General features: G+C 36.5%; 2 protein-coding genes across 2 annotated transcripts in view; both read right to left on the reverse strand.

The window, feature by feature from the left end:
- LOC112043946 (acyl-CoA Delta-9 desaturase) overlaps positions 1-27,641 on the reverse strand; it is a 47,550-nt gene that overhangs the window by 3,158 nt on the left and 16,751 nt on the right. Inside the window, exons 2-6 of the mRNA XM_024079638.2 lie at positions 14,389-14,511; positions 13,531-13,643; positions 12,309-12,471; positions 10,594-10,767; positions 7,646-7,831 (exon numbers count right to left, since the gene is read on the reverse strand). Of these exons, the coding sequence (XP_023935406.2) occupies positions 7,646-7,831; positions 10,594-10,767; positions 12,309-12,471; positions 13,531-13,643; positions 14,389-14,486 (734 nt within the window). The 5' untranslated portion in view covers positions 14,487-14,511. The remainder of the gene's footprint in view (positions 1-7,645; positions 7,832-10,593; positions 10,768-12,308; positions 12,472-13,530; positions 13,644-14,388; positions 14,512-27,641) is intronic.
- On the reverse strand, positions 24,472-26,535 carry LOC112043693 (uncharacterized). The gene has a single exon (XM_024079211.2). It carries the CDS (start codon positions 26,459-26,461, stop codon positions 25,079-25,081), a length of 1,383 nt encoding a protein of 460 aa, XP_023934979.2. The 5' UTR covers positions 26,462-26,535; the 3' UTR covers positions 24,472-25,078.

Raw genomic sequence — 27,641 nt, forward strand, 5'->3', positions numbered from 1 at the left:
TTTTAATTCAATAAAATTTATAACATTTACCAGCTTTATAACCTCAATAGCTCAAAGGTAAGAGCGGTTGGACTCATCACCGAGGGGTGGTGGTTCGATCCTCGCCCCGTTGGTCTATTGTCGTACCCACTCCTAGAACAGTCTTTCCCGACTAGTTCAATGGTGGTCATATTATAAAAATATAGCAAATATTCTTTTATAAAAAAAAAAAACTTCTGAATAATGATTATAAAGTAGTAGTTTGCTCATTTAGAACCATTTGCTAATGGAATTTCACGAGGCGTCCATGTTTTAATATTGAAGTACCAATCGTTGGGACTAGCAGGAAACCAATTATGAATAAAAAATACTTTTTTATTAAATTCACGAACAATTTTGTAGTAAGATTTTTAAACGAAATGAAATTAAAAGATTTTACCAACACAGTCTCGATCTTTCTTACATTTTAGAACTTGAGTCGATCAATAATTAAACATTATCATCGAGTATAAGTACCAAAAACAAAGTTATAACGACATTAAATTAATGAGAGATGAGACTAAAACGAACAAAGTCGTTTGAGTTACAATTTGGTGAATAATTAATTAATTTAAAACTTCAAAAGGTCTATTTTTTTATAAATAAGCTTTTTTTAAATCTGTTTCATTAGTCAGTCTAAAAAGTAAGCAGTCTTGAAATTCTGCACAAAATTTTATTTGGATCAGAAGAGTGCAACTTGTAAAATGCAAACTTTTGGCAATTTTTTTCTTAGGTGGTTCTTAATTACAGAATTTAGAACCCTTATAGAATCCGTCCGTCTATCGTGTGAATGAGACGTGATAGCCCAGTGGATATGACCTCTGCCTTCGATTTGGAGAGCGTAGGTTCGAATACGGTCCGGGGCATGCACCTCCACCTTTTTAGTTATAAGAAATTAAATATCACTTGTCTCCAACGGTGAATGAAAAACATCGTGAGGAAACCTGCGTAGCAGAAAATTTTCTTAATTCTCTAGGTGTGTGAAGTCTGAAACTATGGGCCTTATTAGAAGGCTCAAAGTCACTCAGCGGGCTATGGAGCGAGCTATGCTTGGGGTTTCTCTGTGTAATCGAATCAGAAATGACGAGATCCGCAGACGAACTAAAGTCACTAGTATAGCGCGAAGAGCCGATGGGCGTTGGAGTCCCAAGGTGCTGGAATGGCGACCCCGCACCGGAAAGCAAAGTGTTGGTCGACCCCCCACTAGGTCGACCGAAGACATCAAGCGGGCTGCAGGGAGCCGCTGGCGGTTCGAGACCGTTTCGTTTGGAAGTCCTTAACCCCTCTCATTCTGAGAGGAAACTCGAGCTCAGCAGTGAGTCGAATATGAGTTGATAGTCGATTACTTAAATCAGTACTTTCCCCGAGAACCACAAATAACGCATTACGTTGACCACTTTGCCACTCCGAAACACGGTTTGCAACAATTACAGTTGAAAACGAACATTAACCTCGATGAAAAATCATCCTAACCCAGTTCTGTTGATTCGATGTTAATTAAAGCGTCGTTTGCTCGTCTAACGATGATTTGCAAGTTAATTTTTGGTTTAACCCTCTGCTAAACATGTAGAGTAACCCCATTTCAAAAAACGTGGAAATTTAACATTGTGCAACTTTACGTTACTGGAAACGAGATCAAAGCTTTTCATGGTATTCCCTTTTTTTTGACGGCCTCTTACACGGCATCGTACCGGAACGCTAAATCGCTTGGCGGTACGTCTTTGCCGGTAGGGTGGTAACTAGCCACGGCCGAAGCCTCCCACCAGCCACACATTTGAAAAGTCGGAGGTGCATGCCCCAGACCAGATTCGAACCCACACCCTCTGGAATCGGAGGCAGAGGTCATTTCCATAGGTCTATCACGGCCCTGAAGCTAGTTGTTGTTGGTGCACACTATTAAAAATGAATTAAGTTTCTCTCACTGCATTCATAATTAATTATTTTCAATAAACCCAAAAAACACATTAAAATGAACTTCATTAAAGTTTTAATATCGTTACTGATACATAATAGTTACGAATCTTTTTTAAGCTGACGTCTCACCATCTAGGTAATATTAAGAAGTAGTTTGAAAACATTTACACAAACCTAATTTAAAAAAATATCAAGCAATGAGGTCCATTTCTAATAAACTTATTGAAATTAACCACATTATTGGCCATACTTCATGTGGAATGTTTATCAATAAACAAATCAAAAAACTTGAGACGTGTCAAGGGATACCCGGATAGAACAAAGTTCGCTATCGCTATCGCTATAGATATCGTTATCCCTATCGCTATAGATATAGTTATCGCTATCGCAGGCCATCCCATCCCATCCCATCCCATCAAATCTTCGAACATTCATCAAAAGGGACTTCGTTCCAAGTGTCAGGGGGGCCTTTTGGGGTCGGGGGGCCTTTTGAGGACCCAAGAGCTCAGCAGCTGTCTTCAGGTCACGTCTTACAACTATAGCAAAAACATTACCCTCCTTACGCAATTGGGTAAAAAGTGTCGTTATACAACTTTTTGGTCTTGATTTTTTCCATCTAGTCCCCTTTCGCAACGCGCGAAAATAATGTACAAAAACGTAAGTCATTTCATACCTTATTTATTTAAAATAGTAGAGTATACAGGGAGAACGTTTTCCTTGCCTGCCTTATGAAATCTTGCTTTATTTTGTAGGCCTTTATCTTGACAAAAACTGAGATTCTAGGGAAAGTCGCGGGTAGTCCCTAGTTGTTATTAAAGCCAATCAAGTGGCAGTATAATCCGACATGTAACTTGTGAGAGCTCAGCTTTATTACTCGAATATTTAAAACGCGGCCGACATTCGTATAGTGGGCCAAGATAGCTTTCACCCAATAGATAAGTGCATGTTTTGAGACATTAGAAGTGCGACTGTACGACTATTATTAGGCATGTGTGTGTATTAGGCCTGAATCACATTTACCAGCATTGATTTTCACTCTAGGTATATCTTTGTATTTGTAGTACCTGTTTGTATATTTAGTGTTTGTCGACCGATATTCTGGATTATTTTATACCTTCCAATAAAAAAATAAACTTAGTCAACCAGTTAAATAGTAAAATTTTTTTTAATTATGAAATTCAATTTTGATTATGGTTTTATTTTATTTTCACTTTAATCATAATAATTCAGTTTAACGTTATTCGCTGGATGTTTAAAATACTTACGTAAAATTCGCTAGGGGATACATTGGTACGTAATCTAAATATATAAACTCAATGACTGACTAACATATTATTCTATCAACACACAACCCAAACCACTGGACGGGTCGGGCTGAAATTTGGCGTGCAGGTAGATGATACGAGGTAAGCATCCGCTACGAAAGGATTTTGATCAATTCTTCCCCCAAAGGAATAAAATAGGGATTGAATGGAAAGTTCTTCATTTTTAGTTACAATTTTAGAATAAAAAATCATAAATCACAAAAAATAAGAAATATATTGTGATTCAAGAATTTTTAAAATATAACCCCTTAAAGTGGTGAAATAGGTGTTGAAAGTTTACATTGTCTTCCACGCGAACGAAGTCGCGGGCGTCCGCTAGTACATAATACATGTATGAAAGACCACATACCAGAAAATAATAAAATCCCTCCTTCAATTATTATTTCATATGGTTCCTATATAAATAACAATAATAATAAAATCATTTATTCAATAAAAATATTTGTACTCAAAACACGATGCTCATAAATGTGATTCAGGCCTTTTAAAATAAATTGTAGTTCTGCACGGTCATTGTCAATGCCTTTCAAGTTTATTTGCCAGTATTCTCGATTGTACGTCTCAATTTAAACCACAATAAGAAATTAATGTAATGAGAACTGACTCTGTTGCACATCTTGAGCAGTTATCTTAATCGACAAAACGAAAAAGTCTTTATGTTCATTACCGCTCATTGTTGTGAGTAGGTATCTTACTTTATCGTATTAATTGGAGAAAGGTGGTATAAAATGTATCGGTACGTAGGTATGCACTATACCGAAAATAACTCGGATAGGATTGACTGTTTTTTTTTCAATAGTACATTATTGATTCTAGTAATACTTTTGGCTTCTTTTGATGATTAGCCTATGTGGCTTCATATTACAAGAACCTATGTTCGAGACCAGCCCCTGTAGCCAAGTGGCTCGTCGATTCTCTTTCTACGATCGTAAACGCTTGGAGAACTATGTTTCCTCACGATGTTTTCCACATGTGATATTTAATTTCTTATAAATATTTTAAAAAAAAATTCAACCGACTTCCAACTCAAAAATTAACTTAAACTAAAAAGCAAAAAATAACATCTTGCCTATGATCCTTCTGATCAGTTTGGAGGCGGTGCCAATCCAGTGATGTTTTAATTAAACCCGTTTAAACTACACAATTTATGTGCTTCTTTCAGAAACAGCTTTAATTAAAACACGACACTGGATTGGCACCGCCTTCAAACTGATCAGAAGGTAGCACATAGGCAAGATGTTATTTTTTGCTTTTTAGTTTAAGTTAATTTTTGAGTTGGAAGTCGGTTGAATTTTTTTATTAAAATTTTTATTTTTTTATTTTTAGTGTTAGCATACCTACTGCATATGAACAAAACGCAAACAATTAGCTAAAACGTTATTTTCTTATGACAGGTATCTAAGTCCTACAATCCCAATTTTGAAAATACTCCTTAACTCGTATACAAAATTTTACTCCCCCTTTATCCTCACTTAATATAAATATGACCAATTGTCTTGACTGTCCCTCGTCTTCGTCATCAAACCCTTAATACAGTCACAATCCATCTAGGTGGAAAGTTCTCATCAATACAAATTTATCAAGTCCAAACACAAGGTACCTACAGTGAACCGTCGAGGAGTTCTCTTCACTGTCCCTCGTCTTCATCATCAGACCCTTAATACAGTCACAATCCATCTAGGTGGAAAGTTCTCATCAATACAAATTTATCAAGTCCAAACACAAGGTAGCTACAGTGAACCGTCGAGGAGTTCTCTTCACTGTATATCGTCTTCATCACCAGACCCTTAATACAGTCACAATCCATCTAGGTGGAAAGTTCTCATCAATACAAATTTATCAAGTCCAAACACAAGGTACCTACAGTGAACCGTCGAGGAGTTCTCTTCACTGTCCCTCGTCTTCATCATCAGACCCTTAATACAGTCACAACCCATATAGGTGGAAAGTACTCAGCAATACAAATTAATCAAGCCCAAACAAAAGATAACTGCTGTGAATCGTTGACGAGTTCCATCGTCTGTATTTCGGCTCCATCATCAGACCAACTCCAAACCTTCATAAACATGTAGTGGTTTAAAATACCTTATGGAAACACTAACAAACGCACTAGCCGTCTCTACAACTTTTGAAAGTTCCCCTCAATTTCTCCAGGATGCCATCATCAGATCCTGACATAAAAAAATGGGACCACCCTGGAAGTAAATCCTTTAAAAAAAAAAAATTATTTTCAAAATCGGTCCATAATTGACGGAATTATCGCTGGACATACATAAAAAAAAAAAAAAAATACAGCCGAACGTAGAACCTCCTCCTTTTTGGAAGTCGGTTAAAAATGCACACAACTGAAAAGTTGGAGTTGCATACCCCGGACCGGATTCGAGCCCACACTCTCTGGAATCGGAGGCAGAGTTCATATCCACTGGGCTATCACGGCTCTATAGTAATAGTTATTACCTATACTAATATATATAGTACTACTAGCGGACGCCCGCGACTTCGTCCGCGTGAAACTCGATGTAAACTTTCAACTACCTCTGCCCTACCCCTACCCTACCCCTACTCTACCCCTACCCTAACCCTACACTACCCTACCCTACCCCTATCCTACCCCTACCATACCCCTACCCTACCCTTACCCTACCCCTACCCTACGTTGAAATTTTTCCTAAATTTTGAGTCAAGATTTATTTACATACAAAATACAGCCACTTTGGCATAATAAACTATCTACATCGCTTTTACTGTAAATTAAAACTGTAAAAAACAGTTTCAGTATAATTATAAACAAAACTAGAACTACATTTAGATTAGGATTAGTTTTTCCACTGTAATTACTGGGTTTTTAGTGTGGTCTTTTTGCTAATCAGTCAATCTACCAACTTCCTTTGTACTGGTATGTTGATCTTCCCGAAAATCTCAATCAATCAAAATGTCAAAGGGCGTTGGCATGGAATCACCACATTCAGACACATCACACTCATCAGGGAAATAGTACAATCGTATATATACGAATCTGTGGATACTATATATCTGTAGTACAAGCCACAGTGAACGGAAACGCGTTTATTAAACGCAAGCTTATCGGAAAGTCTTATTATAATGTTAATGAATAGATGATAAAAAAGCTTGATGTTAAACTGCACTATACGATTGTGTACTTTAGTTCCAAATAAGTTTGTAAAATGTTGGTAAACAAAAAAAAATAAACTTCGGCTTTGTTTTAGGCTCTTCTCGGACCAAGGCGCTTTGGAACCCTCGTAACTTTAATTTTAAGTTTTCCACTCTACTTACCACCATAACGTATATTTTCCGACTAATGGAGGTAGGTGAACGGGAACATTAGTCATATTTGAATGATATGGCAAATATTATTTGACTGAATTCGTAATATTCTGAGATGGATGTGTGGTGTAACTAAAATGGATAAAATAAGGGAAAGTTTGAAAGCGGCGTCATAAAGTTATGGAGTAAAAGTTTGTATTATATATTGCAGTATGGACACGTAATGCGGAGGGATGAAAGTCATAATAGTAGGAGAAAAAATGACTTGAAATTGCAAGTGGAAGGACACAAGAGGAGAGGAAGTCCTAAGAAGTGATTTGATTGAACAATTGACACCTAAGTGGGATTAGGGGGCTTACCTTTTGCAAAACCAGTATGATATCCGTCCATATTATTTAAGGGCGTAATGTTACCTCAGTAAGTAGTACGAATTGAGGGAATTAAATAGTCTTCGTCGTCGTTATCAACCCATATTCGGCTTACTGCTTAGCTCGAGTCTCATCTCAGAATGAGAAGGGTTAGGCCAATAGCCCACCACACTGGCCCAATGCGGATTGGCAGACTTCACACACGCAGAGAATTGAGAAAATTCTCTGGTATGCAGGTTTCCTCACGATGTTTTTCTTTCACCTGTTGAGACTCGTGATATTTAATTTCTTAAAATGCACACAACTAAAAAGTTGGAGGTGCATGCCCCGGACCAGATTTGAATCCACAGAGTCGGCAGAGGAGAGAGAGGAGGCAGAGGTCATATCCACGGGACTAGGTACCACGACTCGAAATAGTCGATGACGTCCAAAATCACTATACGAACAATCGTGCGATAAGGGTACGAAATATTTTTTTTTATTCTTTACAAGTTAGCCCTTGACTACAATCTCACCTGATGGTAAGTGATGATGCAGTCTAAGATGGAAGCGGGCTAACTTGTTAGGAGGAGGATGAAAATCCACACCCCTTTCGGTTTCTACACGGCATCGTACCGGAACGCTAAATCGCTTGGCGGTACGTCTTTGCCGGTAGGGTGGTAACTAGCCACGGCCGAAGCCTCCCACCAGCCAGACCTGGACTAATTAAGGATATGATGGAGTTGTCAAACTTACTTGTCATATGGCCTGTTCCCCCAAATATGCGCCGCGGAGTTGACGAGCCAGGTGAAGTGCAGCGATATGGTGTACCGCATCATAGCGCCCACGTACCATGACGTCCAGGGGTTCTCGCCCCACAGTGCTACCGGCACCCAGGCTGGCAGGATGAAGCAGAGCAAAGGCATCACCACCAAGTAAGTTCTGTAAGCCAAACGGGAGACTTTTTTATGAATAGTTTCTTACGGCTCACTACGGAGCAATATTGCAAGCGATCGTCCACGTGAAATTCAGTTTATAAAAAATCCCGCTGGACTCATCGAATTTATTTGTATACATTAAACATAAGATCCTTCATAACAGCTCAACTATTCACCTGATTTTGATGAATAATGTAAATTCATTAATTATAGGATAACATAATTTCAATCGACTTCAACAATAGGAGGAGTTGATTTCATCTTGTAAATCCCGGCTATAAACGATTTTTCCCTGAACGGGAAAATAATTTATTGATTACTTTATCTTATTTTAAAGGTGGAAAGATATGGTTGTGGATTTTCATCTTCCTCCTAACAAGTTAGCCCGCTTCCATCTTAGATTGCATCATCACTTACCATCAAGTAAGATTGTAGTCAACGGCTAACTTGTAAATAATAAAAAAAAAACACAAAATTTCATACTGAAGCACAATCGTAGCCGAATGAAAGCAAAATTACTGCGGGCGCTTTTTCTTCCTAGTGCGAACTTAGAACTTAGCGCTCTGAGAAGACTTATAGAAACTTGTCTAACGCAACTTAAAGGTTCTAACTTAAGACCTCAAAGTTTGGAACATTGCCCGAAGAAGGGAAACTTGTGATTTCCGATACTTTGATAGAATATTCTATACGACGACTTATAGGTATTACGATAGGTAGGACGATACGATTTATAGGTATTACTAGACAAAATATGTGGTTCCTAAACTACATATTATCTAAGTATTTCATCTAGTTTTTCCCTGACGCATTGAGTCAAATAGAATTAAAGTTAATTAGTAGACGCCGCGCGGATTCTCCCGCGTGGTTTTTGTTCCGTAGGAATACGGGGATCAAATGTAGCCTATAGCCTTCCTCAATAAATGGGCTATCTAACACTGAAAGAATTTTTCAAATCGGACCAGCAGTTTCTGAGATTAGCGCGTTCAAACAAACAAACAAACAAACAAACAAACTCTTCAGCTTTAGAATATTAGTATAGAATATAGATTAATTATTCTAATTATTATTTTAGTAGATAATTAGCAAAAATTCGGTTTTTTACTAATCGGAAAAATACTTGGTTTCCGCGAAAACCAAGTTTTTTTCCGGTATAAAACGTATGTTGTTTTTAATACTCATAACTTCGTTATTTGTAAACCAATTTTCGGTTCCATTTTTATGAAAAAAGTTTATGGTATCGTGTAAATAAGTATAAGCACTTGAGAAAACAGAGTTATTTTGAAATCACAATTCTATGATTTTGAAATCACAATTCTATTCTTCAATGTCTTCAATTCTCTTGGTACAAGATGCAAGTCGAACAAATGGAAAAAAGCGGCACGGCCATTTTTCGAAGCAATTCAAGCCATTTTCAACCCCGTATGACTTTATTGTGGATTAAACCAGAACCCTGTATTTTGAAAATTGCCAAAAAATAGATTTACTTGGCCTCCTATAAATAAACCAAACCACCAAAACATCTATAAATAAAATTTTTAGGACATCGCGGATCTAAAATCATAACGCTTATTGTATTGAATAGAAACAGGCATTATTTTGCGGAAGTTCATCATGAATATTAATTATTTATTTATTTTGCTATTATCCGCGAAAAGCCAACGAACCCATGCGATAACGTCACTCAGATCCGATAAAATACTCTCTACGTACGTTTCACCCCGAAACCGGAGCATCCTCAGGAGATGTTGCACTCTACTACGTGCAATTGCAAAGTCTTTGTCGCATGGGTTCGTCGGTTTTTCCCGTATAATAGCAAAGTTAATAAATTATTATATAACAGTTATTATGTACGAAAATGAAAAATGAAAGGTTATCATGGTAATATATACGTTCGGGCGGACTGTTTCGATTTTATTGATAGAGTAAGTATACTATTAACTTAACTAGGTAAGTTTGTAATCGGTAGGTACCTGTACAAGTAAAAGGAAGCTTACAAGTAAGCTCAGTACGAGTAAGAAATGCCTACGTGACGGACAACACATAGATACCACCATACCATTGTGAAGTTTGCAAAATGATAATAAGTATGCCAAGTTTATTGCCCTTCTGCAAACTGATTGAAGCTTTCACTTTACGAGCTTACACTTTAAACTTTTTAAAGGAATGAAAAAAAACAATTACTTTTTAACAGACTTCAAATAATGGAGGAGGTACTCAACTTGATGCGTATGTTCTTTTTCTATCTTTGTTACTTCAAAACTTCGTCATTTATTAACTAACTAGCGGACGCCCGCGACTTCGTTCGCGTGAAACCCTACTACTTCTCCTACCCCTACCCTACCCCTACCTTACCCCTATCCTACCCCGACCCTACCCTGCCCTACCCCTACTCTACCCCTATCATACCCCTACCCTACCCCTAACCTACGTAAAAATAATTGTACCAAGTTACATTAAAATCCGTCGAGTAGTTTTTGTTTCTATAAAGAACATACAGACAGACAGACAGACTGACAAAAATTTTACTGATTGCATTTTTGGCATTAGTATCGACCACTAATCACCCCCCGAATTGACCTCTCTACAGATTTATTATAAGTATAGATTTTGAAATCTCTTTTGCATTTGAAAGAATATACTTCCAAATTGGTCCCATTTCATTTTCATGAAAATCGTTTGAATTTGATATTGAAAGTCGGTTCCATTTTTATGTAAAAAAAGATTATTACGTCAGGAGTTAAAAACAGTCTATAATGAAGGGCTTACTTTTTCTGAAACATAACAATGGGATCCTTTTCCAAGTCCGACATGTCTACAGAGGCACCCTTCTCGAACACCTCCTTGTGTTTCCTCACCATCAGCCAGCCCATGTGAGAGAAGAAGAAACCGCGCTTTGCGTTGTGCGGATCTGCATCCGTTTCCGTGAACTTGTGATGCACCCTGCAATAAAAAAACATTTTTTTCATTACTCTTGCTCAAATGCTCAAAAACACTGTCATATTACCACTCCACAGCGGGGCTAAACAAGCATTTCAACAAGAGCTAAGGTAATTTTTTTTTTAATTTTGGTCTGTTACGAGTACAAGCCTACACAAAAAAGGTATAATTCGTAAAAAGTTTAATCATACTAAAATACCTCTTATAACGAAGGAGGTTTTATTCGAAAATAGAATCATCATAGGTGGGTACGAGTAGTAATTGTTTGATAAAAATTTGAAATTGGAACGAAATGCAGCGTTCTTGTCTGTGGAATACATATTTTTTTTCATTTGATTTTTATTGAGTTGCGAGCTTTAAATACTGTACTGAGTTATTTTATTTTCTCGCAATCGTAGTGAAAAGTATAGATAAAGTGTAACACGCGGGGCTAAAACCATTATAAACTCGGTTTCTCGGTCCTCCCCTTACGGCTCGTGCCCTAAAAATACCTCGTATAAAATGGGTCTTTTTAGCCCCTTGTATAACAATCTACTATATTGTCTTTTAACTTCAAATTGATTCTGAATTAAATTTCAGAAGGAACGACACGTCGAAGTAGGAACAAACAATATTACTAACTAGCGGACACCCGCGACTTTGAACGCGAATTTTGGCTTCGGTCGTGGCTAGTAGGCCGCTTCTATCTTAGATTGCATCATCACTTACCATCATGTGTGATTGCAGTCAAGGGCTAACTTGTAAAGAATAGAAGAGGGGAAAGACTGAGCGGGTGTGAAATTGTGCGTGCGGGGACGTGACGTGCATCAGTGTTTTTTATTCATCGCTACACGCCTGCCGGCCCGCGCGGACCATCGGGAGTAGCCATATAGAATGTAGAAAGAGAATTGACTTTCTTTTTTTTTAATTCTTTTACCCTTGACTACTATCTCACCTACTATCAGGAATAAGTAGTGATAGTGATAGTTAGATTGCAGTCTAAGATGGAAGCGGGATAACTTGTTAGGAGGAGGATGAAAATCCACACCCCTTTCGGTTTCTACACGACTTCGTACCGGAACGCTAAATCGTTCACCTGGACCAGCCTATAATTCAGCCTATCTTGATGAGTACTGTTTACCAACAAACAAATTAAAAATGATGGTATAAATCACTAGTCATTTCACACCTAATAATAATTATAAATAACTTGTTCTTAAATTAATGAAAGTAAATTTGATTAATAAACTTAGAACAATTAGATATGGTTAATATATTTTATATAACATTGTCTAAACAAACCATACCTACATAAGTTATGAAATGAAACAAAATAAAATGATATGAAATAAAATAAATAAGTTATGAAATGACATGCGTTTTCTACCTTCATTTCTAATGTATTTGTTGGTAAACAGTATTCATCAAGAAAAGCTGTAGTATAGGCGGGAATCGAACACAGGACCTCCGTATTGTAAATCCACCGCGCATACCACTGCGCCACGGAGGTCCACGTGCCACATGACTACAGACCCAGATCTCAGACTACAAGGAACTGTATTTACCTGTGATCGCGTACCCATTCGTAGATGTGGTTCTGAAAGGCCATGGTCTGCAGGAACGCGAGGAACAGCCTCAGCGGCCAGCGAGCCTTGTATGCTCGGTGAGCCCACAGCCGGTGCGCGCCCGCTGTCACACCCATCGCGGATATGGCAGAGAACGCCAGTGCTGGCAACAAGGTAAAACAATATATAACAGAAAAAAAAATACAAAAAATCACAGTTGTTAATATTTTTTGAAATATAATATATGTATGTGTTTTTTTTTATTCTTTATAAGTTAGCCCTTGACTACAATATCACCTGCTGGTATGTAATGATGCAATCTTTAGGATGGAAGCGGGCTTACTTATTATAGGCGTAGGATGAAAATCCACACCCCTTTCGGTTTCTACTTCAAAAAAGCAGAAGATTCTCAATTCAACGCGTATGTTTTTTTTTTATGTTTGTTACTTCATAAATACAGGAAACTTCCAGAAGGCTAATTTATAATCTTTGACGTATGCTAGTTGAGATTTAAGGTAGATGACATTAGGACACTAAAGACAGAAAAATAAAATCTTTTTGACAAACAAATTGAACTGATTTCAAAGACCCATTACTCTAAAAAGTGAGAATAACATCGTATCTATGTTCTTTCTATTAATAGGTTTGAAGGCGGTGCCAAAATACTAAATAAACTTAAGAATCCTATTTGGTTAGCATTGTTGCTTACATGTTTTTAAACAAAATGTACAACTTTGTCTAGAACATTTTTTTTCAATGTGACCGTTAAAAGTACATACAAAAAAATCGATAAACATAAAAAGTAATTAGTCCCGCTTTTTGGAAAAAACTTGTTAATCAGTAGAAAAAGTTAAACTTTCATTACTTGAAACAACTATTCATAATAGTTACCATATTGTGTAAAATCAACGTTAATGTAATTTTTCAGCACATAGACTACTCGTATAACAACTAAATTGCACTGAAGGTAGCGTGATTTTTGTTTTTTGTACAAAATCAATGTAACTTATAAACTGTATAATTGATATCAGCTATCACTCTGTAGAGTCTGTCGTAATATTTACGGAACAATGTATAACGATTATATTATTATTCGGATTTCGGAATTACCTACCTATTATAAGCACCTTCAATTGTGTAATTGGAAGCTTTAAATACAGAATACTAATTATTATAATAGACTAGGCGTGAAAATAATAAAACAGTATTTGTTGTAACTTACCGAAAATTACTGTCAATAGTTTCGTTTTTCCTATAAATATCAGATAGAAGCCGTAGAAGGTTGCCGCGTGGAGATAAACAAAGGCTAACACGTTTCTCCATACTATTTGCCATCTGAAAATGAAGAATAGCATGAATAATATTATATAGATATTCTTTAATAATATTGTTAACTATGAGTTCGGCTCACTGCTGAGCTCGAGTCTCCTATCAGAATGAGAGGGGTTAGGCCAAACAGTCCACCACGCTGGCCCAATACGGATTGGCAGACTTCACACACGCAGAGAATTAAGAAAATTCTCAGGTATGCAGGTTTCCTCACGATGTTTTCCTTCACCATTTGAGACCAGTGATATACAATTTCTTAAAATGCACACAACTGCAAAGTTGGAGGTGCATTCCCAGGACCGGATTCGAACCCACACCTTCCGGAATCGAAAGCAGAGGTCATATCCACTAGGCTATCACGGCTCTCACGACTTAAATATACTTTGTAGTATTCAATCACTAGCGGACGCCCGCGACTTCGAATTCGAATTTATTTTTCCACAAATCCCTCATATGTGTTAATTCAGAGTAAACTCTATTTCCACTCCAAATTTCAGCCAATTCGGTTCAGTAGTTGCGGCGTTAAAGAGTAACAAACGTCCAAACATCAATGAATGCATCTGCAATTTAGAATAGAAATGGATTTTACTCTCGTGAACAACATAGGCTACTTTTTATCCAGGACAAAATCACAGATCCTGTGGGATTTGTGATAAACAGATTTTCCTGCGAACAGAGTCACGGGCGTCCGTTAGTTAAAAATAATAAGAATGTAGCACAAAACCTCGTATTCATCTCATACGACACTCACTCGTAATCTCTCCTCTTGCCGCGTGGAATGTGTGTGTCTGTGTGTTCCATATTTTCCTCAATTGCCTTGTCATCGCTCAGGAAAGCTGAAGCTGTCATGTTGCACAATAGTTTTGCCGCTTTCCTGCAAAATAAAAAGAAAAATTAGACTAGCAGAAACCCACTTAGTATACGGATTGTAATTCGATATTTTATTATTTACAAGTTAGCCCTTGCCTACAATCTCACCTGATGGTAAGTGATGATGCAATCTAAGATGGAAGTGGGCTAACTTGTTAGGAGGAGGATGAAAATCCACACGAATACCTTTCGGTTTCTACAACACATCGTACCGGAACGCTAAATCGCTTGGCGATTCGTCTTTATCGGTAGGGTGGTAACTAGCCACGGCCTAGACCTCCCATCAACCAAAAGAGAGTCATAAGACTACAATCTACTACCTATAATCTTATTTTGTGTTTAAAACTATAGCCATGTCTCAACTAACATTTGCAATTAAGAGAAATCCGTATGTTAACATTGGTTGGTATGACAGTAATGGGGATGATGACTAGGTTGGAATATATTGATTTTTATAATAAATTCGGATAAATAAGGTCAATGTTAACTAATTTATACATAAAAATCAAAGATTGACTGGATATTTGCAAAATAAATAAGATTATAAAATTTCAAAATCTAATAAAAATCTTTTATCGTAATTAGATAAAAATTCATACAGTTTTAGCTTCCTTATATTAAATGTGACATTTTTCAATAAATGAACTATTAACATAAACGCACAAATAACAAAGATATTAGTAATTTTGTTTGAACGCCCATACAAATCTAACGATCAGCGAGCCAACGACGTCACTAACTCGTGCCATTTTGTATGGAGCGTTTTTCAGGGATCCGCGGCAGCGCCGCAAATCTGACCCTTTAAATCCCTGTAGCTCCGAAAGTAATGATCGCAGATACCCTGTTAATTTGACAAAATTGCTTTACTATTAGCATACTTTTAATTTATATACAATTTAAAAAACTGTCATCATCCCTATTCACGGGCGGTAATCGAACCAAGGATATCTAGAGTTTTGATCAATATCTTCTGTGTTTTATCATTCAATCGTTAATATCAATACGTTAAAATCGCCTGGATATTCGTCCAAACGTCGGAGACTAGCGTGACACATATAAAAATAGTATGACAGAAACAAAATTATATAAATGTAAATATAAGATTATTTCTCCGATTTTTTGCATAATTAAGTTGCTCCAAGTTTCTGTCATTGGAAAATCGTAAGTAGAGAATCGAATTCTTACGGTACCTTCGTCAGAATTCCATCGTCCCAAAGTAAGAGAAATTCATACCGCTTGATACAAACTCCGGTTTCTCATACATCTATACATATTAATTATAATAATGAATATGTATGTATGGATTTTTAAAAGGTAACCTACGGGAATCGGCCTGTGACTCTTCGGCCACTGGTACGATGAGTCTTTTTACCATTCAGCAATTGAGGTTTCAAATAGATACCTAGGTACATAGTTTAAGTAGGCATTAGGTACAAAGTAGTAAGAAAATAATAATGTCGATTTTACACTCTCTGTAATTGATGGCTACAAAATTTCTTTTCATCGCAATGTAACCTTTATCTATTGTGTTTTAAGATTATTTTTTGAAGTGTCTACACGAGTCATGTTAATATGTAGAAAGTTTCGTTGTTATGTTTAGGATTTGTTATTGTGTAGTTACCGTAAGAGAAATCTTGCATTAATGCCGAAAAATGCCCTCAATATCTACTAGATAAAGAGACTGTAATAATAAATGTGGATTTTCATCCACCTCCTAACAAGTCTGTGACTGTGATGGACCTGCCAATGCATAGCTCTAAGCAATGTGTCAAAAAACATTTACTTAGTCGAGGTTTACACCATTGACGAGTTCCTCAATGATAAAGACGCTTGGAGGCCATTGGATAAGCTTCCACCTTCACACAGGAAGTCAAACTATAAGAAATTGTAATGTTGTCATCAATTGTAAATTATAATATTGTATGATCTTTTTAAAAGAGCAACTGTTGAGTTTCTTGCCGGTATCTTCTCAGCAGAACCTGCCTTGGTAGAATCTTTACAAATAGTCAACTGACGTATCAAAAGTACTTGTAAACTGAGCCTACTTGAAATAAATGAATTAAAAAAAAAAACAAGTTTTCATCAAGCTTCCATCTTAGATTGCATCATCACTTACCAGGTGTGATTGTTATCAAGGGCTCTCTTTTAAAGAACAAAAAAAATCATGCTCCTAGTAGCCGCTAGTCACTTCGTGACAACAGTTCGACAATAAAAGGTAAGCAATTTCTGTTGTAGGGAAGTTACCAAAACCAAAATGAAAATTATTCTTGGCTCACCAGTTCTATAGAAAGTTCCGTCCAAAGGTAAACACTATTGCGTGGGTATTGCGATCCAAAAACATATTTTCGAAAACGCTATTAAAAAGTTTTGGGGATAAAACATCTCACTGTCTTAACTCCTCTTCTAATTGGTACCGGCTGTATTTAATGGTCTTAATTTTGGAAACAGAGTTTTACAAACACCTCAACATTTGGATATAGAATCGAAACTGGCTATAAGTTAGCTCAGAGGTGAAATGGGCCTGTAATTCTTTAGTAGACTTTGGTCTGCTTTTGAGTAAAAAAAGTTAGTAACAGGCTATTTATCCATCTAAATTCTTATACCTAGTTATTTACTAGAACACGACCAAGGTTTTTTAAAATTCATCTTTGGGATGGCTGGGACGACTTTCGCTGGCAGATAGAGGAGGTCGCTGCAACATATAGGCTACAGAAAAAATTATGGTTCCCGCGGGATTGGTGAAAACCTGAATGACTGAATTTCACGCGGTGCGAGTGTCCGCTAGTAATAAATATGTGTCTTCTAAATACAACTTAGATGAAAGCATTGGGTGTAAGTACTTATAGCTTGGAAACTTCGTTCGTAACACTCCCGATGTTCTGCGCGGGGCGGGCGGGTGTAGCGATGAATGAAAAACCCACGGCTGCACATCACTTCCCCGCACACACGATTTCACACCCGCGCAGTCTTTCCCCTGTCGCCCGCATATCATGAGAGTGCTATCAACGAACTTGCCAGCTAGCTTGGCAACTTCGTTCGTAACACTCCCGATGTTAGCGCGGGGCGGGGAGCGTGTAGCGATGAATGTAAAACCCACGACTGATGTACATCACTTCCCCGCACGCATGATTTCACACCCGCGTAGTCTTTTCCCCTGTCGCCCGCATATCATGGGAGTGTTATCAACGAACTTGCCAGACGACTGTAGTCTGTACCTACAGACAATATGGCGTCGAGGTGTAAAACTGAAGGAACGCTCTCGAAAACTCGCTTGATTTAACACAAACTGTTTAAAAAAATTACAAAAAAACAAAGTATTATACTAATTATTACGTACTGCAACTTGGTATTATAAGTTATAACAGTAATTCCCACATAGATAAAAATTGCATCTCCGAAAGTTTTGATGTTACCTTTTATACGGCAGTATACGCTTTGCCACGCCCAGCTAATTACTGACGAATTAGTTACAGTTGGTATGTCAACTATAAAATTAATTGTCTGTAAGTAATAAGTATGTTGCTATTTTGAGACTAAATTATTTAAATTAATGATTTATATAATCATTATACGTGGGAACTCAGACTTAGCAGACAGCTGATGGGCATCCACAAATCCGCATCGTATCGGACGCATCGCATCAAACGAATTGTAGTATTCTTTGTTTAGAACTTCGTACAAGTGCGTCCACTGATCCGCATCATACGGATCGCATGAATCGCATGAAAATTTAAAATCCGCTTAATGGACGCCTATCGTAAGACATTTGAAACAGATTGTTATGTTCAAAATTTTTTGTGACTGGAAGCGGTAGATAACTACACTTTAATTTTACATTCTTTCTGGTATAGAGTCCAGATTTCTACCGCGTGAAAATCGGTGTAAACTTTCAACCCCTATTTTCAACCCCTTCTGTTTTTATTTTATAATACAAAAAGTATCATAAGTATGTGTTAAAACCGTCTTAGCAATCTAACATCAAATCTTGCCTCAATCAAAAAAGCGATATAAACCCTCATTTTTACCCGACTGCTTCAGAAGGAGGGTAATGTTTTTCGAGCGTATGTATGTGTGTATGTATGTCTATTTCTTTGGCGCGCCCTACGGCCCGAACGGCTGGACGGATTTTAACATTTTAAGTTGGTGTCGTTGAGTTCGTCAGAACTGTGATAGGCTATATACATTTTTAAAATGGCGCCCGTATATGTATAAAAGATGGGGGGGTGGGTAAGTTATTAATTTGTTTGTTAGTAAACAGTGCATAGATTTACTTTGCCATTGTGTAATCAATAGGTATCATCAATAGATCATTGTTAGCCTAAACGGCTCTGTTTTTTTTTTAAAGAAATTAAAATCAAGGAATAATAATTATTAACAACTTTTTAGCAATCCTGAAAATTATTTATTTATTTATTCATTTATTTATATATTTATAGACATGAAATATGCCCAGAGAAACATTACAGTTTCCCAATTCGTTTCTTGAGCAATCAGAAATATAATTACAACAATAAATCTAAAATTACAAAATGAATATTAAACAATCAAAATAATTTAAAATTCTAATTCAAACAAATTAAAAATTAAGAATAAATTTACATTAACCAAGTGAAATAAATTAAAATTAAACAATTCATATAAATTAGTAACAATAGTCAAGAATTAGAATACACAAAAAAATAACAATAAAAATTAACTAGTTAAAAAAACAAAATTAAAGATATCCTATACATAAAATCTATTCTAGTAACAATAGAAGTTTACAAGCTGATAAACAGGGGTGTGAAAAATGTCTAATTCTAAATATCTACTAGTGAGATCATTGAGCAGGCGCAGCGCTTGAGCCAGCGGCGCATGCTGGCTCACTTTAGTTCTGCCACACGGCACCGCAAATAACTGGCGACGTCGGCAACTTACATATTTGTCGGGAACATGTAAATCTATTGACCTTAATATAACAGAATTACTTTTTTCACCTCTAATTAAATTTATTATGTACTGTAGCAGTGCTACTTTACGTCTTATGTCAAGTTTATTGTACCCTGTCATACCCAGAAGAAAGACGCTTGGATAAATAGTAGGATAACCCACAGAATATCCATATTGTTTCCTATAAAGCCAACGGACGAACTTTTTTTGAATCTTTTCTATCATATCTATGTATTTGTACTCAAACGGACTCCAAATGATGGCATTACATTCAAGTTTACTCCGCACATACGTGTTATACAGAGTCTTTATTATAGCAATTGAGTTAAAATGCTGCGATTGTCGGAGTACAAACCCAAGAGTTTTATAGGCTTTACCACAAATATCCTGTATGTGACTGCGAAATGATAAGTCTTCAGACATACTTGTCCCTAAATCCCTAATAGCAGTCACACGCAAAATATTTGTGTCACCTAACTTGTAATTTCCAACAATCGGTGCTACCTTTCGACTAAACGTAATTACTGCGCATTCATCAATATTAAAATACAATTTATTTTGATTACACCATTGCAACACATTGTCTATGTCGTCCTGGAGAAATTGAACATCCGAAGCGCGTTCCACCTTAAGAAAGACTTTTAAATCGTCTGCGAACAGACGATTTAAAAATCTTTCTAGACACCTAGCGCGGGTTATAACATTCGGCAGATCGTTGATCAAAATTAAAAATTCCAACGGGCCTAGGTTACTTCCTTGACTCACACCAGAATGAGTGAAATATGGTTCCGAGCAATGTCCCTCATACTGTACGTACTGTCTCCGATTTCTCAAGTAGCTGGAAAAGAACTTCAGTAGTGACGGTGTAACTCCAACCGATGCAAACTTACTAAGAAGCACGTCATTATCAACTGCATCAAACGCTTTTTGAAAATCAAAGTAAGTTGCATCCACCTGCGAACTACCATCCACTGCTCCAGTCACATAAGTCCAGAAAGACAATAAATTAGTACAAGTTGACCGACCTGCGCGGAACCCATGTTGTGCATCAGCAAGTTGATACTCAAACTGCCTCCTAATTCGATTCTCCAATATCGATTCAAATAACTTTCCGAATACTGACAGTACTGCAACATGTCTAAAGTTATTGACTTCGACACTGTTGGTTTTTTTGGGAACAGGCACTACTCTAGATGTTTTCCAAACGTCTGGATAGAAAGAATTTCCAAAACAGACATCGAAAATGTAATGCAATGGGAACAACAATACACTTCTACAATCCCTTACTAGATATGGCGGAATGGCATCCGGGCCAGCAGAAAACTTCGGCTTTAATTCATTTAACGCCAATCTTACATCACTAATATGAATAAAATCTATGTGTATACGTTCACTACCCCCTCCGCTCGCCTTTACTGCCTCTTCTACGCACAGGCGTGGAGGATACAGATTTAAAATATTTCGCAAACAGTTCTGCACACTGTTCCTGTGACACTAATTCTCCCTCATGTATAATTTTATGGTTACGTCTCCTCGCACGTTTCGATGCCATATAGTTCCAAAACATATTTGGCTGACTTTTTATGTTCCGCTCCATGTTACACCTATATAGTTCAAAATCTTCCCTAATATTCGATTTGACTAAAGATCGGTATTCAGCAAACAATCGCCGATAGTACAAATCTTTAGTGGCTTTCAGTAACTTGTGATACTGTGCCTTTAACTTTATGTTTCGCTTAGTGTTGGAAGAATACCAATCGGGATATATATACCTCGATTCCCCATATGGACACTGTTTGAAAGGTACACAACCAACAAAACAGGATTCTAGAATTAAATAAAACATTTCAATTGCTCTTTGTGGCTCTAAAATGTCATAAAAAGGTGACCAATCAACATTACCCAAGCGCTCATAGAGCAACTCAAAATTCGCTCTTTTAAAATTCCATTCCGTTTTCAAGCTCGATGGGAAACCATTATTAAGATTATAATCCGGCGCGCAGTCAAAACTAATCTCAAGCGGAGGATGGTATGCATCGGGTGGAAGTAGTGACTCCTCAGCCCTTTGCACTAGCACCTGGCTCAATGATCCACCAATAAGTACAAGGTCCAAAAGTTGCCCGCTGTCATTATATATGTCATTAACTTGTTCGAGTTTACAAAAAGTTATTACAAATTCAAATTGAGCCTTAGCATTAAAGGAAGAAGAGTTAAAATTAAAATCACCACATATTAATATGTTTTTCTCGCTATAATGGGAGCAAATTTTTTCTATACACCCGAAAACCATTAAGTAATTCCTATCAGTAGATTTTGGAGGTATATAAGTAACTATTAATATACTTATTAATGTCTTTCCGCAATAAAGACCGCCACAAACCACCTCACTGTTCAAGGAATCATCCCACGGTACACTCATTGGTTGAAGTGTATACTTTGACCGTGCTATTATAGCTACCCCGCCACCTCGCCGATTGTCTCTCCTATCACACCGGAGCATGGTAAACCCACTAGGAATTACTTCTGAGTCCAACATCCATCTAGCTGCTGTGTTTTTGAAATACCGCTGCCATGTGTATGAGCTACTTACAAGTATGAATATTATGCAAAACTAACTCACTTACTCATATTATTTATTTAAGTACATAATTAGCTCGATAGGAAATGTTTTTCCTTAAATCTGCAAGTTCCGTTTTAGTCCACACGCGTCGAATAAAAATAAATTTTAATTTATGATCGCGTTTTTATTATTTTTTTTATGTAGTGACGTTATGGTTTGGTGGTATGACGTACATATAGCTATCTCTCCAAAATATATACTATAAAATACTGACAATTATATAAAATCTCTGAGTAGTCTATATCGCAGGAAAAGTAAAAATCGAAAACTTTGGAAATATTAAAAAGCTGAAGAGTTTGTTTTTTTGTTTGCTTGAACGCGCTCATCTCAGGATACACTGATCCAATTTGAAATGACTGTGTACTTCAATCTGGTGTATAAATATCTTAGTGTTGTGTAAGAAAAGTTTGATTGATTTTGAAAAAGTTTATAAGTTTATAAAAAAAAGTCAAAGTTTAAGTTTTTATTAAAAGTAAATATTTTTTGGGGGTTTAATTACAAAGGTAAAGTTATTCTCTATATTCTCCCCTGCACGACGTGGTATTTTATTTTCAAATACGTGCGATACTTAAGTAGTCGTAACGTTTATAGTAGGTCGGCATCTGTCGAATTTTGGTAATTTTTGGCGATTTTTGGGGGGCGGGGCTTATCGGGGTCTTTGCCTATATATCTGGTTGATATCATGGACGTTCAAGTAGTTAGACAGCCCATTTATCGAGGAAGGATATAGGCTGTACATTACCTCCGTATTCCTATAGGAACGGAATCCACGCGGGTGAAACCGTGCGGCGTCAGCTAGTAAGCTCATAAGCCTCGTTAGTCAAACTACGCAAAGAAATTAAAAAAAAATAATTTAAAAAAAAAAGATTCACGACACGAGTAGGTATCGCCTACCTATTAGGTTGTTACTATCCACACGCATTACTACATATAATGAAATTTCATATAATGGATACAACTCACGATATTTTAAAGTATAATAAAATTGCATTATTATTGCAGTGTGTCGGTAATGTGTGCATAAAAATATGGTTTTATTAATTACGAGAATGGGAGACGTTGCAATTCAACAATCTTTGTATTTGGATATGCTATACATTCACATATATTTTCGTTCCTTTATTCCAAATTATTAGGTTGATTTATATTACATTACTAGGAAAGGGGTAGGGGGTGTATAATTCCGACGAATTATGATATTGTAACAAGCTTAAGTTGTTTCTTTTTCATAAATATAATTAACTAGCGGACGTCCGTTCGTCCGCGTGGAATTCAGTTATCACAAATTCTGCGGGAACCATGGATTTTTTTGTGATGAAAAATAGTCTATGTGTTAATCCAGCTGTAGCACAAAGGAGGAACAAATACGTGTACAGACACACACACAGACGTTCGCCTTTATAATATTAGTGTAATAGTTCATTTTTTCAATACATATTTGCCGTAAATTTAATTAAAAAGAAAATGTAAATGAAATAAATTAAAACTTATTTTGGAACTGCATTGTCAAATGTGTTATCACAATCTGGTATAATTATTACACAGTGTCACAAATCTAACGGACTGTGACAAGGAGGTAAAAACGTACCGCCAAGCGATTCGGGAGGTATTCGCCAAGTGAAGCGTTCCGGTACGATGTCGTGTAGAAACCGAAAGGGGTGTGGATTTTCATCTTCCTCCTAACAAGTTAGCCCACTTCAATCTTTTTTTTTTTTTTTTTAATCTATAAGTTTTAAGGGACTTTTATTATAAATAACATGTCAGTCCCATCGTACCCTAATTAACAATGACAATAACATGATAAAAACAAAGCTACTTAAATTAATTACAAGAATCTTCCGTTGATATTACATATTATATAAAAAAAAACAAACTAATTTTTCTAATCTTAATTAAAATTAAAATTTATCTTAATTATAACTATGAGTTGGAGTATTCAAAAGATTATTTATTCAGAAATATCTCAATAAAAGATTTGAAACCTTCTGATGTTGGTTGACAAAGAAAGCTCACCAGGGCTCCAACATCGAACTTACTAACTCGATATTTCTGAATAAATTCTTCTCTTTCTGCGTTATACTTGCCATATTCCATTATTATGTGCTGGACATCATCTATCGTATCACAAACTTCACATATGGCGGAAGGAACCTTTTTCATTAAAAATGCGAACTTCTTAGACGGATAATGTCCAGAACGCAGCCTATGAGCTAACACTATGTATTTTCTGCTTAATTTAATACCGCCAAACCAGGGGAACCGAGGAGGCTGATATTGTATAGTTCTATACCAAATTCCTTCTTTTTCTTTACTTCTTAAATCAAAATATTCTCTAAATTTATTATAACATATAATTTTGAATTTATTCAATACTTCTGTATAGAACGGTAATATACACGACTCTGTGCCTTCCATTATTGCTGATTTTGCGCGTCTGTCAGCCTCCTCGTTTCCTCTTATACATATATGAGATGGAACCCATTGCAACTTCAGACTAATATGACGTGAGTCATATATATATTTTAGAATTTTGTAAGCTACTGGCATACCTCTGCTATAACCAGAGGCGCACAGAGCTAAATGCTGCAAGGCGCTTTTGCTATCTGTAATAATAACAACATTTTGCTTATTTAAATTCCTAATATATTCAAGAGCTTCTAAAATTGCAACGAGTTCCATGGTCATAATAGAAATTTGGCGGTCAGTTTTGAACATAGCCGAGTTACTTTGCTCTAAATGAATAAAGGCTGCGCCTAATCCTTTTCCATCTTTAGATGCATCAGTATATATATGTGAAAATCCCTTATATTTTTCCAAAAGTTCTTTTATTACCAAATATTTTAAGTGACGATCTTTTCGATATATATCATAACCACTAATACGCAGATCATAATCTGCATCCAACCATGTTTCAGAGATAACGGCTAAATGAACTTTTTCTTGATGTAACAAGTTATCCAACATTAACAATTTAGGTTTCAAACTTTGTGCGTTCCATTGAATTATGTTTAAATTGAATGCTTTATCCATTAAATATTATATTTGTAAGAATGTCATATAACTTTCCTTCTTTCAAAAAATCAACTAAAAACAACTTACATTCTTCAAAAACAGCTTTTACCACTAACAAAACTTTGTCACCAACGTTTTCTTCACAGACAATAATTTCCTTAATTCGTTGAAGTAGTTTCCACACGTCAAACTTTCTTTTTCTTCTTTTTTCTGCTTTTTCCTGATCGCTGTCTTCGCTTCGGTCGCAATCCATTTCGAAGTTCTGATTTTCACTATTATAATTATTTGAATTAACCTTGGTTTTTTTATACTTATTTTCTGTTTTGTCCTTATTTTTACTCTTATTAACTTTATTCTCAACTAAAGGTCTTTTTTCATTTTTATGTATTTCCGCCTTGGTTTTGAGTACACTGCTGTAAGTTCTATTCACATTCGTTGGAACTTCCTTTATAAAGTCTGTATCTATTTCTATGTTTATTGCGTCATTTATGTCGTGATATTTTTCATCTTCTTTTTTATTTTTAAGAAATAACTCAAGACCCACCTTATATGTAACATTTCTTTGACTCATTATTTGTCTAATTTCTTTTTCTTTAATAAAAAAAGGGCAGCTCTTATCAAGAGCCATATGGGGACCTTTGCAATTTACACATTTGAATTCCTTTATTTCACAGTTATCATGATATTCAGTACATTTTGGACATATGCTTTTATTTAAATTACAAAATTTCCTAACGTGATTAAATTTCCAGCACCCAGAACATTGTGTCACAGGAAACTCGTATCGTTCAACATCGAATCTACATCCATACGCGTTTATGTATAAAGGCGCAGTAGGGTTATTAAAACATAGTCTCACCGATTCGCTTTCAACCCATTTACCCTCATTATTCACACGTCGCAACCTTTTAGCAGAAATTATGTCGTAATCACAACTTAGACTCTCCAATAGCTCTTTTTCGCTAGTATCCAGATCAACACCTTTGATAATACCGTAGGATAATAAGCTGTCAGTTGTGAATTGAGCCCTTATGTTCAATTCTTCTAATTTTTTCAAATTAACCAATTTTTGGGCATTATGTTTTTCGCTAAATCGTATTATTAATTTGTATGGGCTTTTATATTTAATTTTCATGACATTTCCAATATTTTCGTCTCTCAAAAATCTTGCAAAGGCCATCTGTTTCGGGAGTGTATGTGTTCCAAACAAACTAACTTCAGTATATTTTTCCTCAGCACTCCTTCCCTCCTCGCATACATTATCTCGCTCGCCTCTCTTCGACTTTCGTCTTGTCACCGTTGTGAATCCGTCATCACTACCATCTGACTCCCTCGGCCTCTTACACCCTATTTTTTCCGTCGATTCAGAGTCACTCAAACCATCTTCCTCCATTGTAAAAAAAAAATAAATAGCGGGTAGATTTATAAAAAATTACACGTTGGCGCAATACTTGACTTGGCAACTTGCGTTCGCTAGCGCGGTTCGCGCGCAACTGACTTCAATCTTGGATTTAATCATCACTCACCAAGTGAGATTGTAGTCAAGGGTTAACTTTTAAATAATGAAAAAAAGTGAGAGTAGGGTAAAAAAAACAGCTTATCACGTACAATACTTGCTGTATATGAAATATGAATAATGAATGTTGCACTCATCTACATACAGTCTTTTACGACTATTTGGACCTGAACCAGCTGGCCTATTTTCCATTTTGGTTTTTATTATCAACCCATCAAAATAAAAAAAACAAATCAATTTACAAAGTGTCATCCACATACTATGATACAAATTACAAACGTCTTCCGGTACTTACGGTGTATATTATATAGTATGTAACACTTTGTTGTCCACTTCAATCAGTTGATAATAGAGACCAAATTAGTGAATTAGGCCACAGGAAGATTGGTCCTCAAGAGCCGTGATAGCCCAGTGGATATAACTTCTGCCTCCGATTCTGGAGGGTGTGGGTTCGAATCCGGTCTGGGGCATGCACCTCCAACTTTTCAGTTGTGTGCATTTTAAGAAATTAAATATCACGTGTCTCAATCGGTGAAGGAAAACATCGTGAGGAAACCTGCATACCAGAGAATTATCTTAATTCTCTGCGTGTGTGAAGTCTGCCAATCCGCATTGGGCCAGCGTGGTGGACTATTGGCCTTATCCCTCTCATTCTGAGAGGAGACTCGAGCTCAGCAGTGAGCCGAATATGGGTTGATGACGACGAAGATTAGTCATATTTAAAAAGATATGGCAAAAAAAAACGGCTTGGCTAGTGGCTAGTTACCACCCTACCGGCAAAGACGTACCGCCAAGCGATTTAGCGTTCCGGTACGATGCCGTGTAGAAACCGAAAGGAAAATTTTCATCCTCCTCCTAACAAGTTAGCCCGCTTCCATCTTAGACTGCATCATCACTTACCATCAGGTGAGATTGTAGTCAAGGGCTAACTTGTAAAGAATAAAAAAAAAATGGCTCAAAAAAAAGAATATTAATGACGAATCGATGTCAATGCAACACAACAATGTCTTCACACGACACCATTGTACGAACCATTCGCATGACCTTTGCAAACGAG

Source organism: Bicyclus anynana, chromosome 9 (genome assembly GCF_947172395.1).
Source record: "Bicyclus anynana chromosome 9, ilBicAnyn1.1, whole genome shotgun sequence".
NCBI classification, from domain to species: domain Eukaryota; kingdom Metazoa; phylum Arthropoda; class Insecta; order Lepidoptera; family Nymphalidae; genus Bicyclus; species Bicyclus anynana.

What these genes read in the sequence shown, in the direction of transcription:
- LOC112043693 (XM_024079211.2), bottom strand. Translation starts at nt 26,461, where the DNA reads ATGGAGGAAGATGGTTTGAGTGACTCTGAATCGACGGAAAAAATAGGG.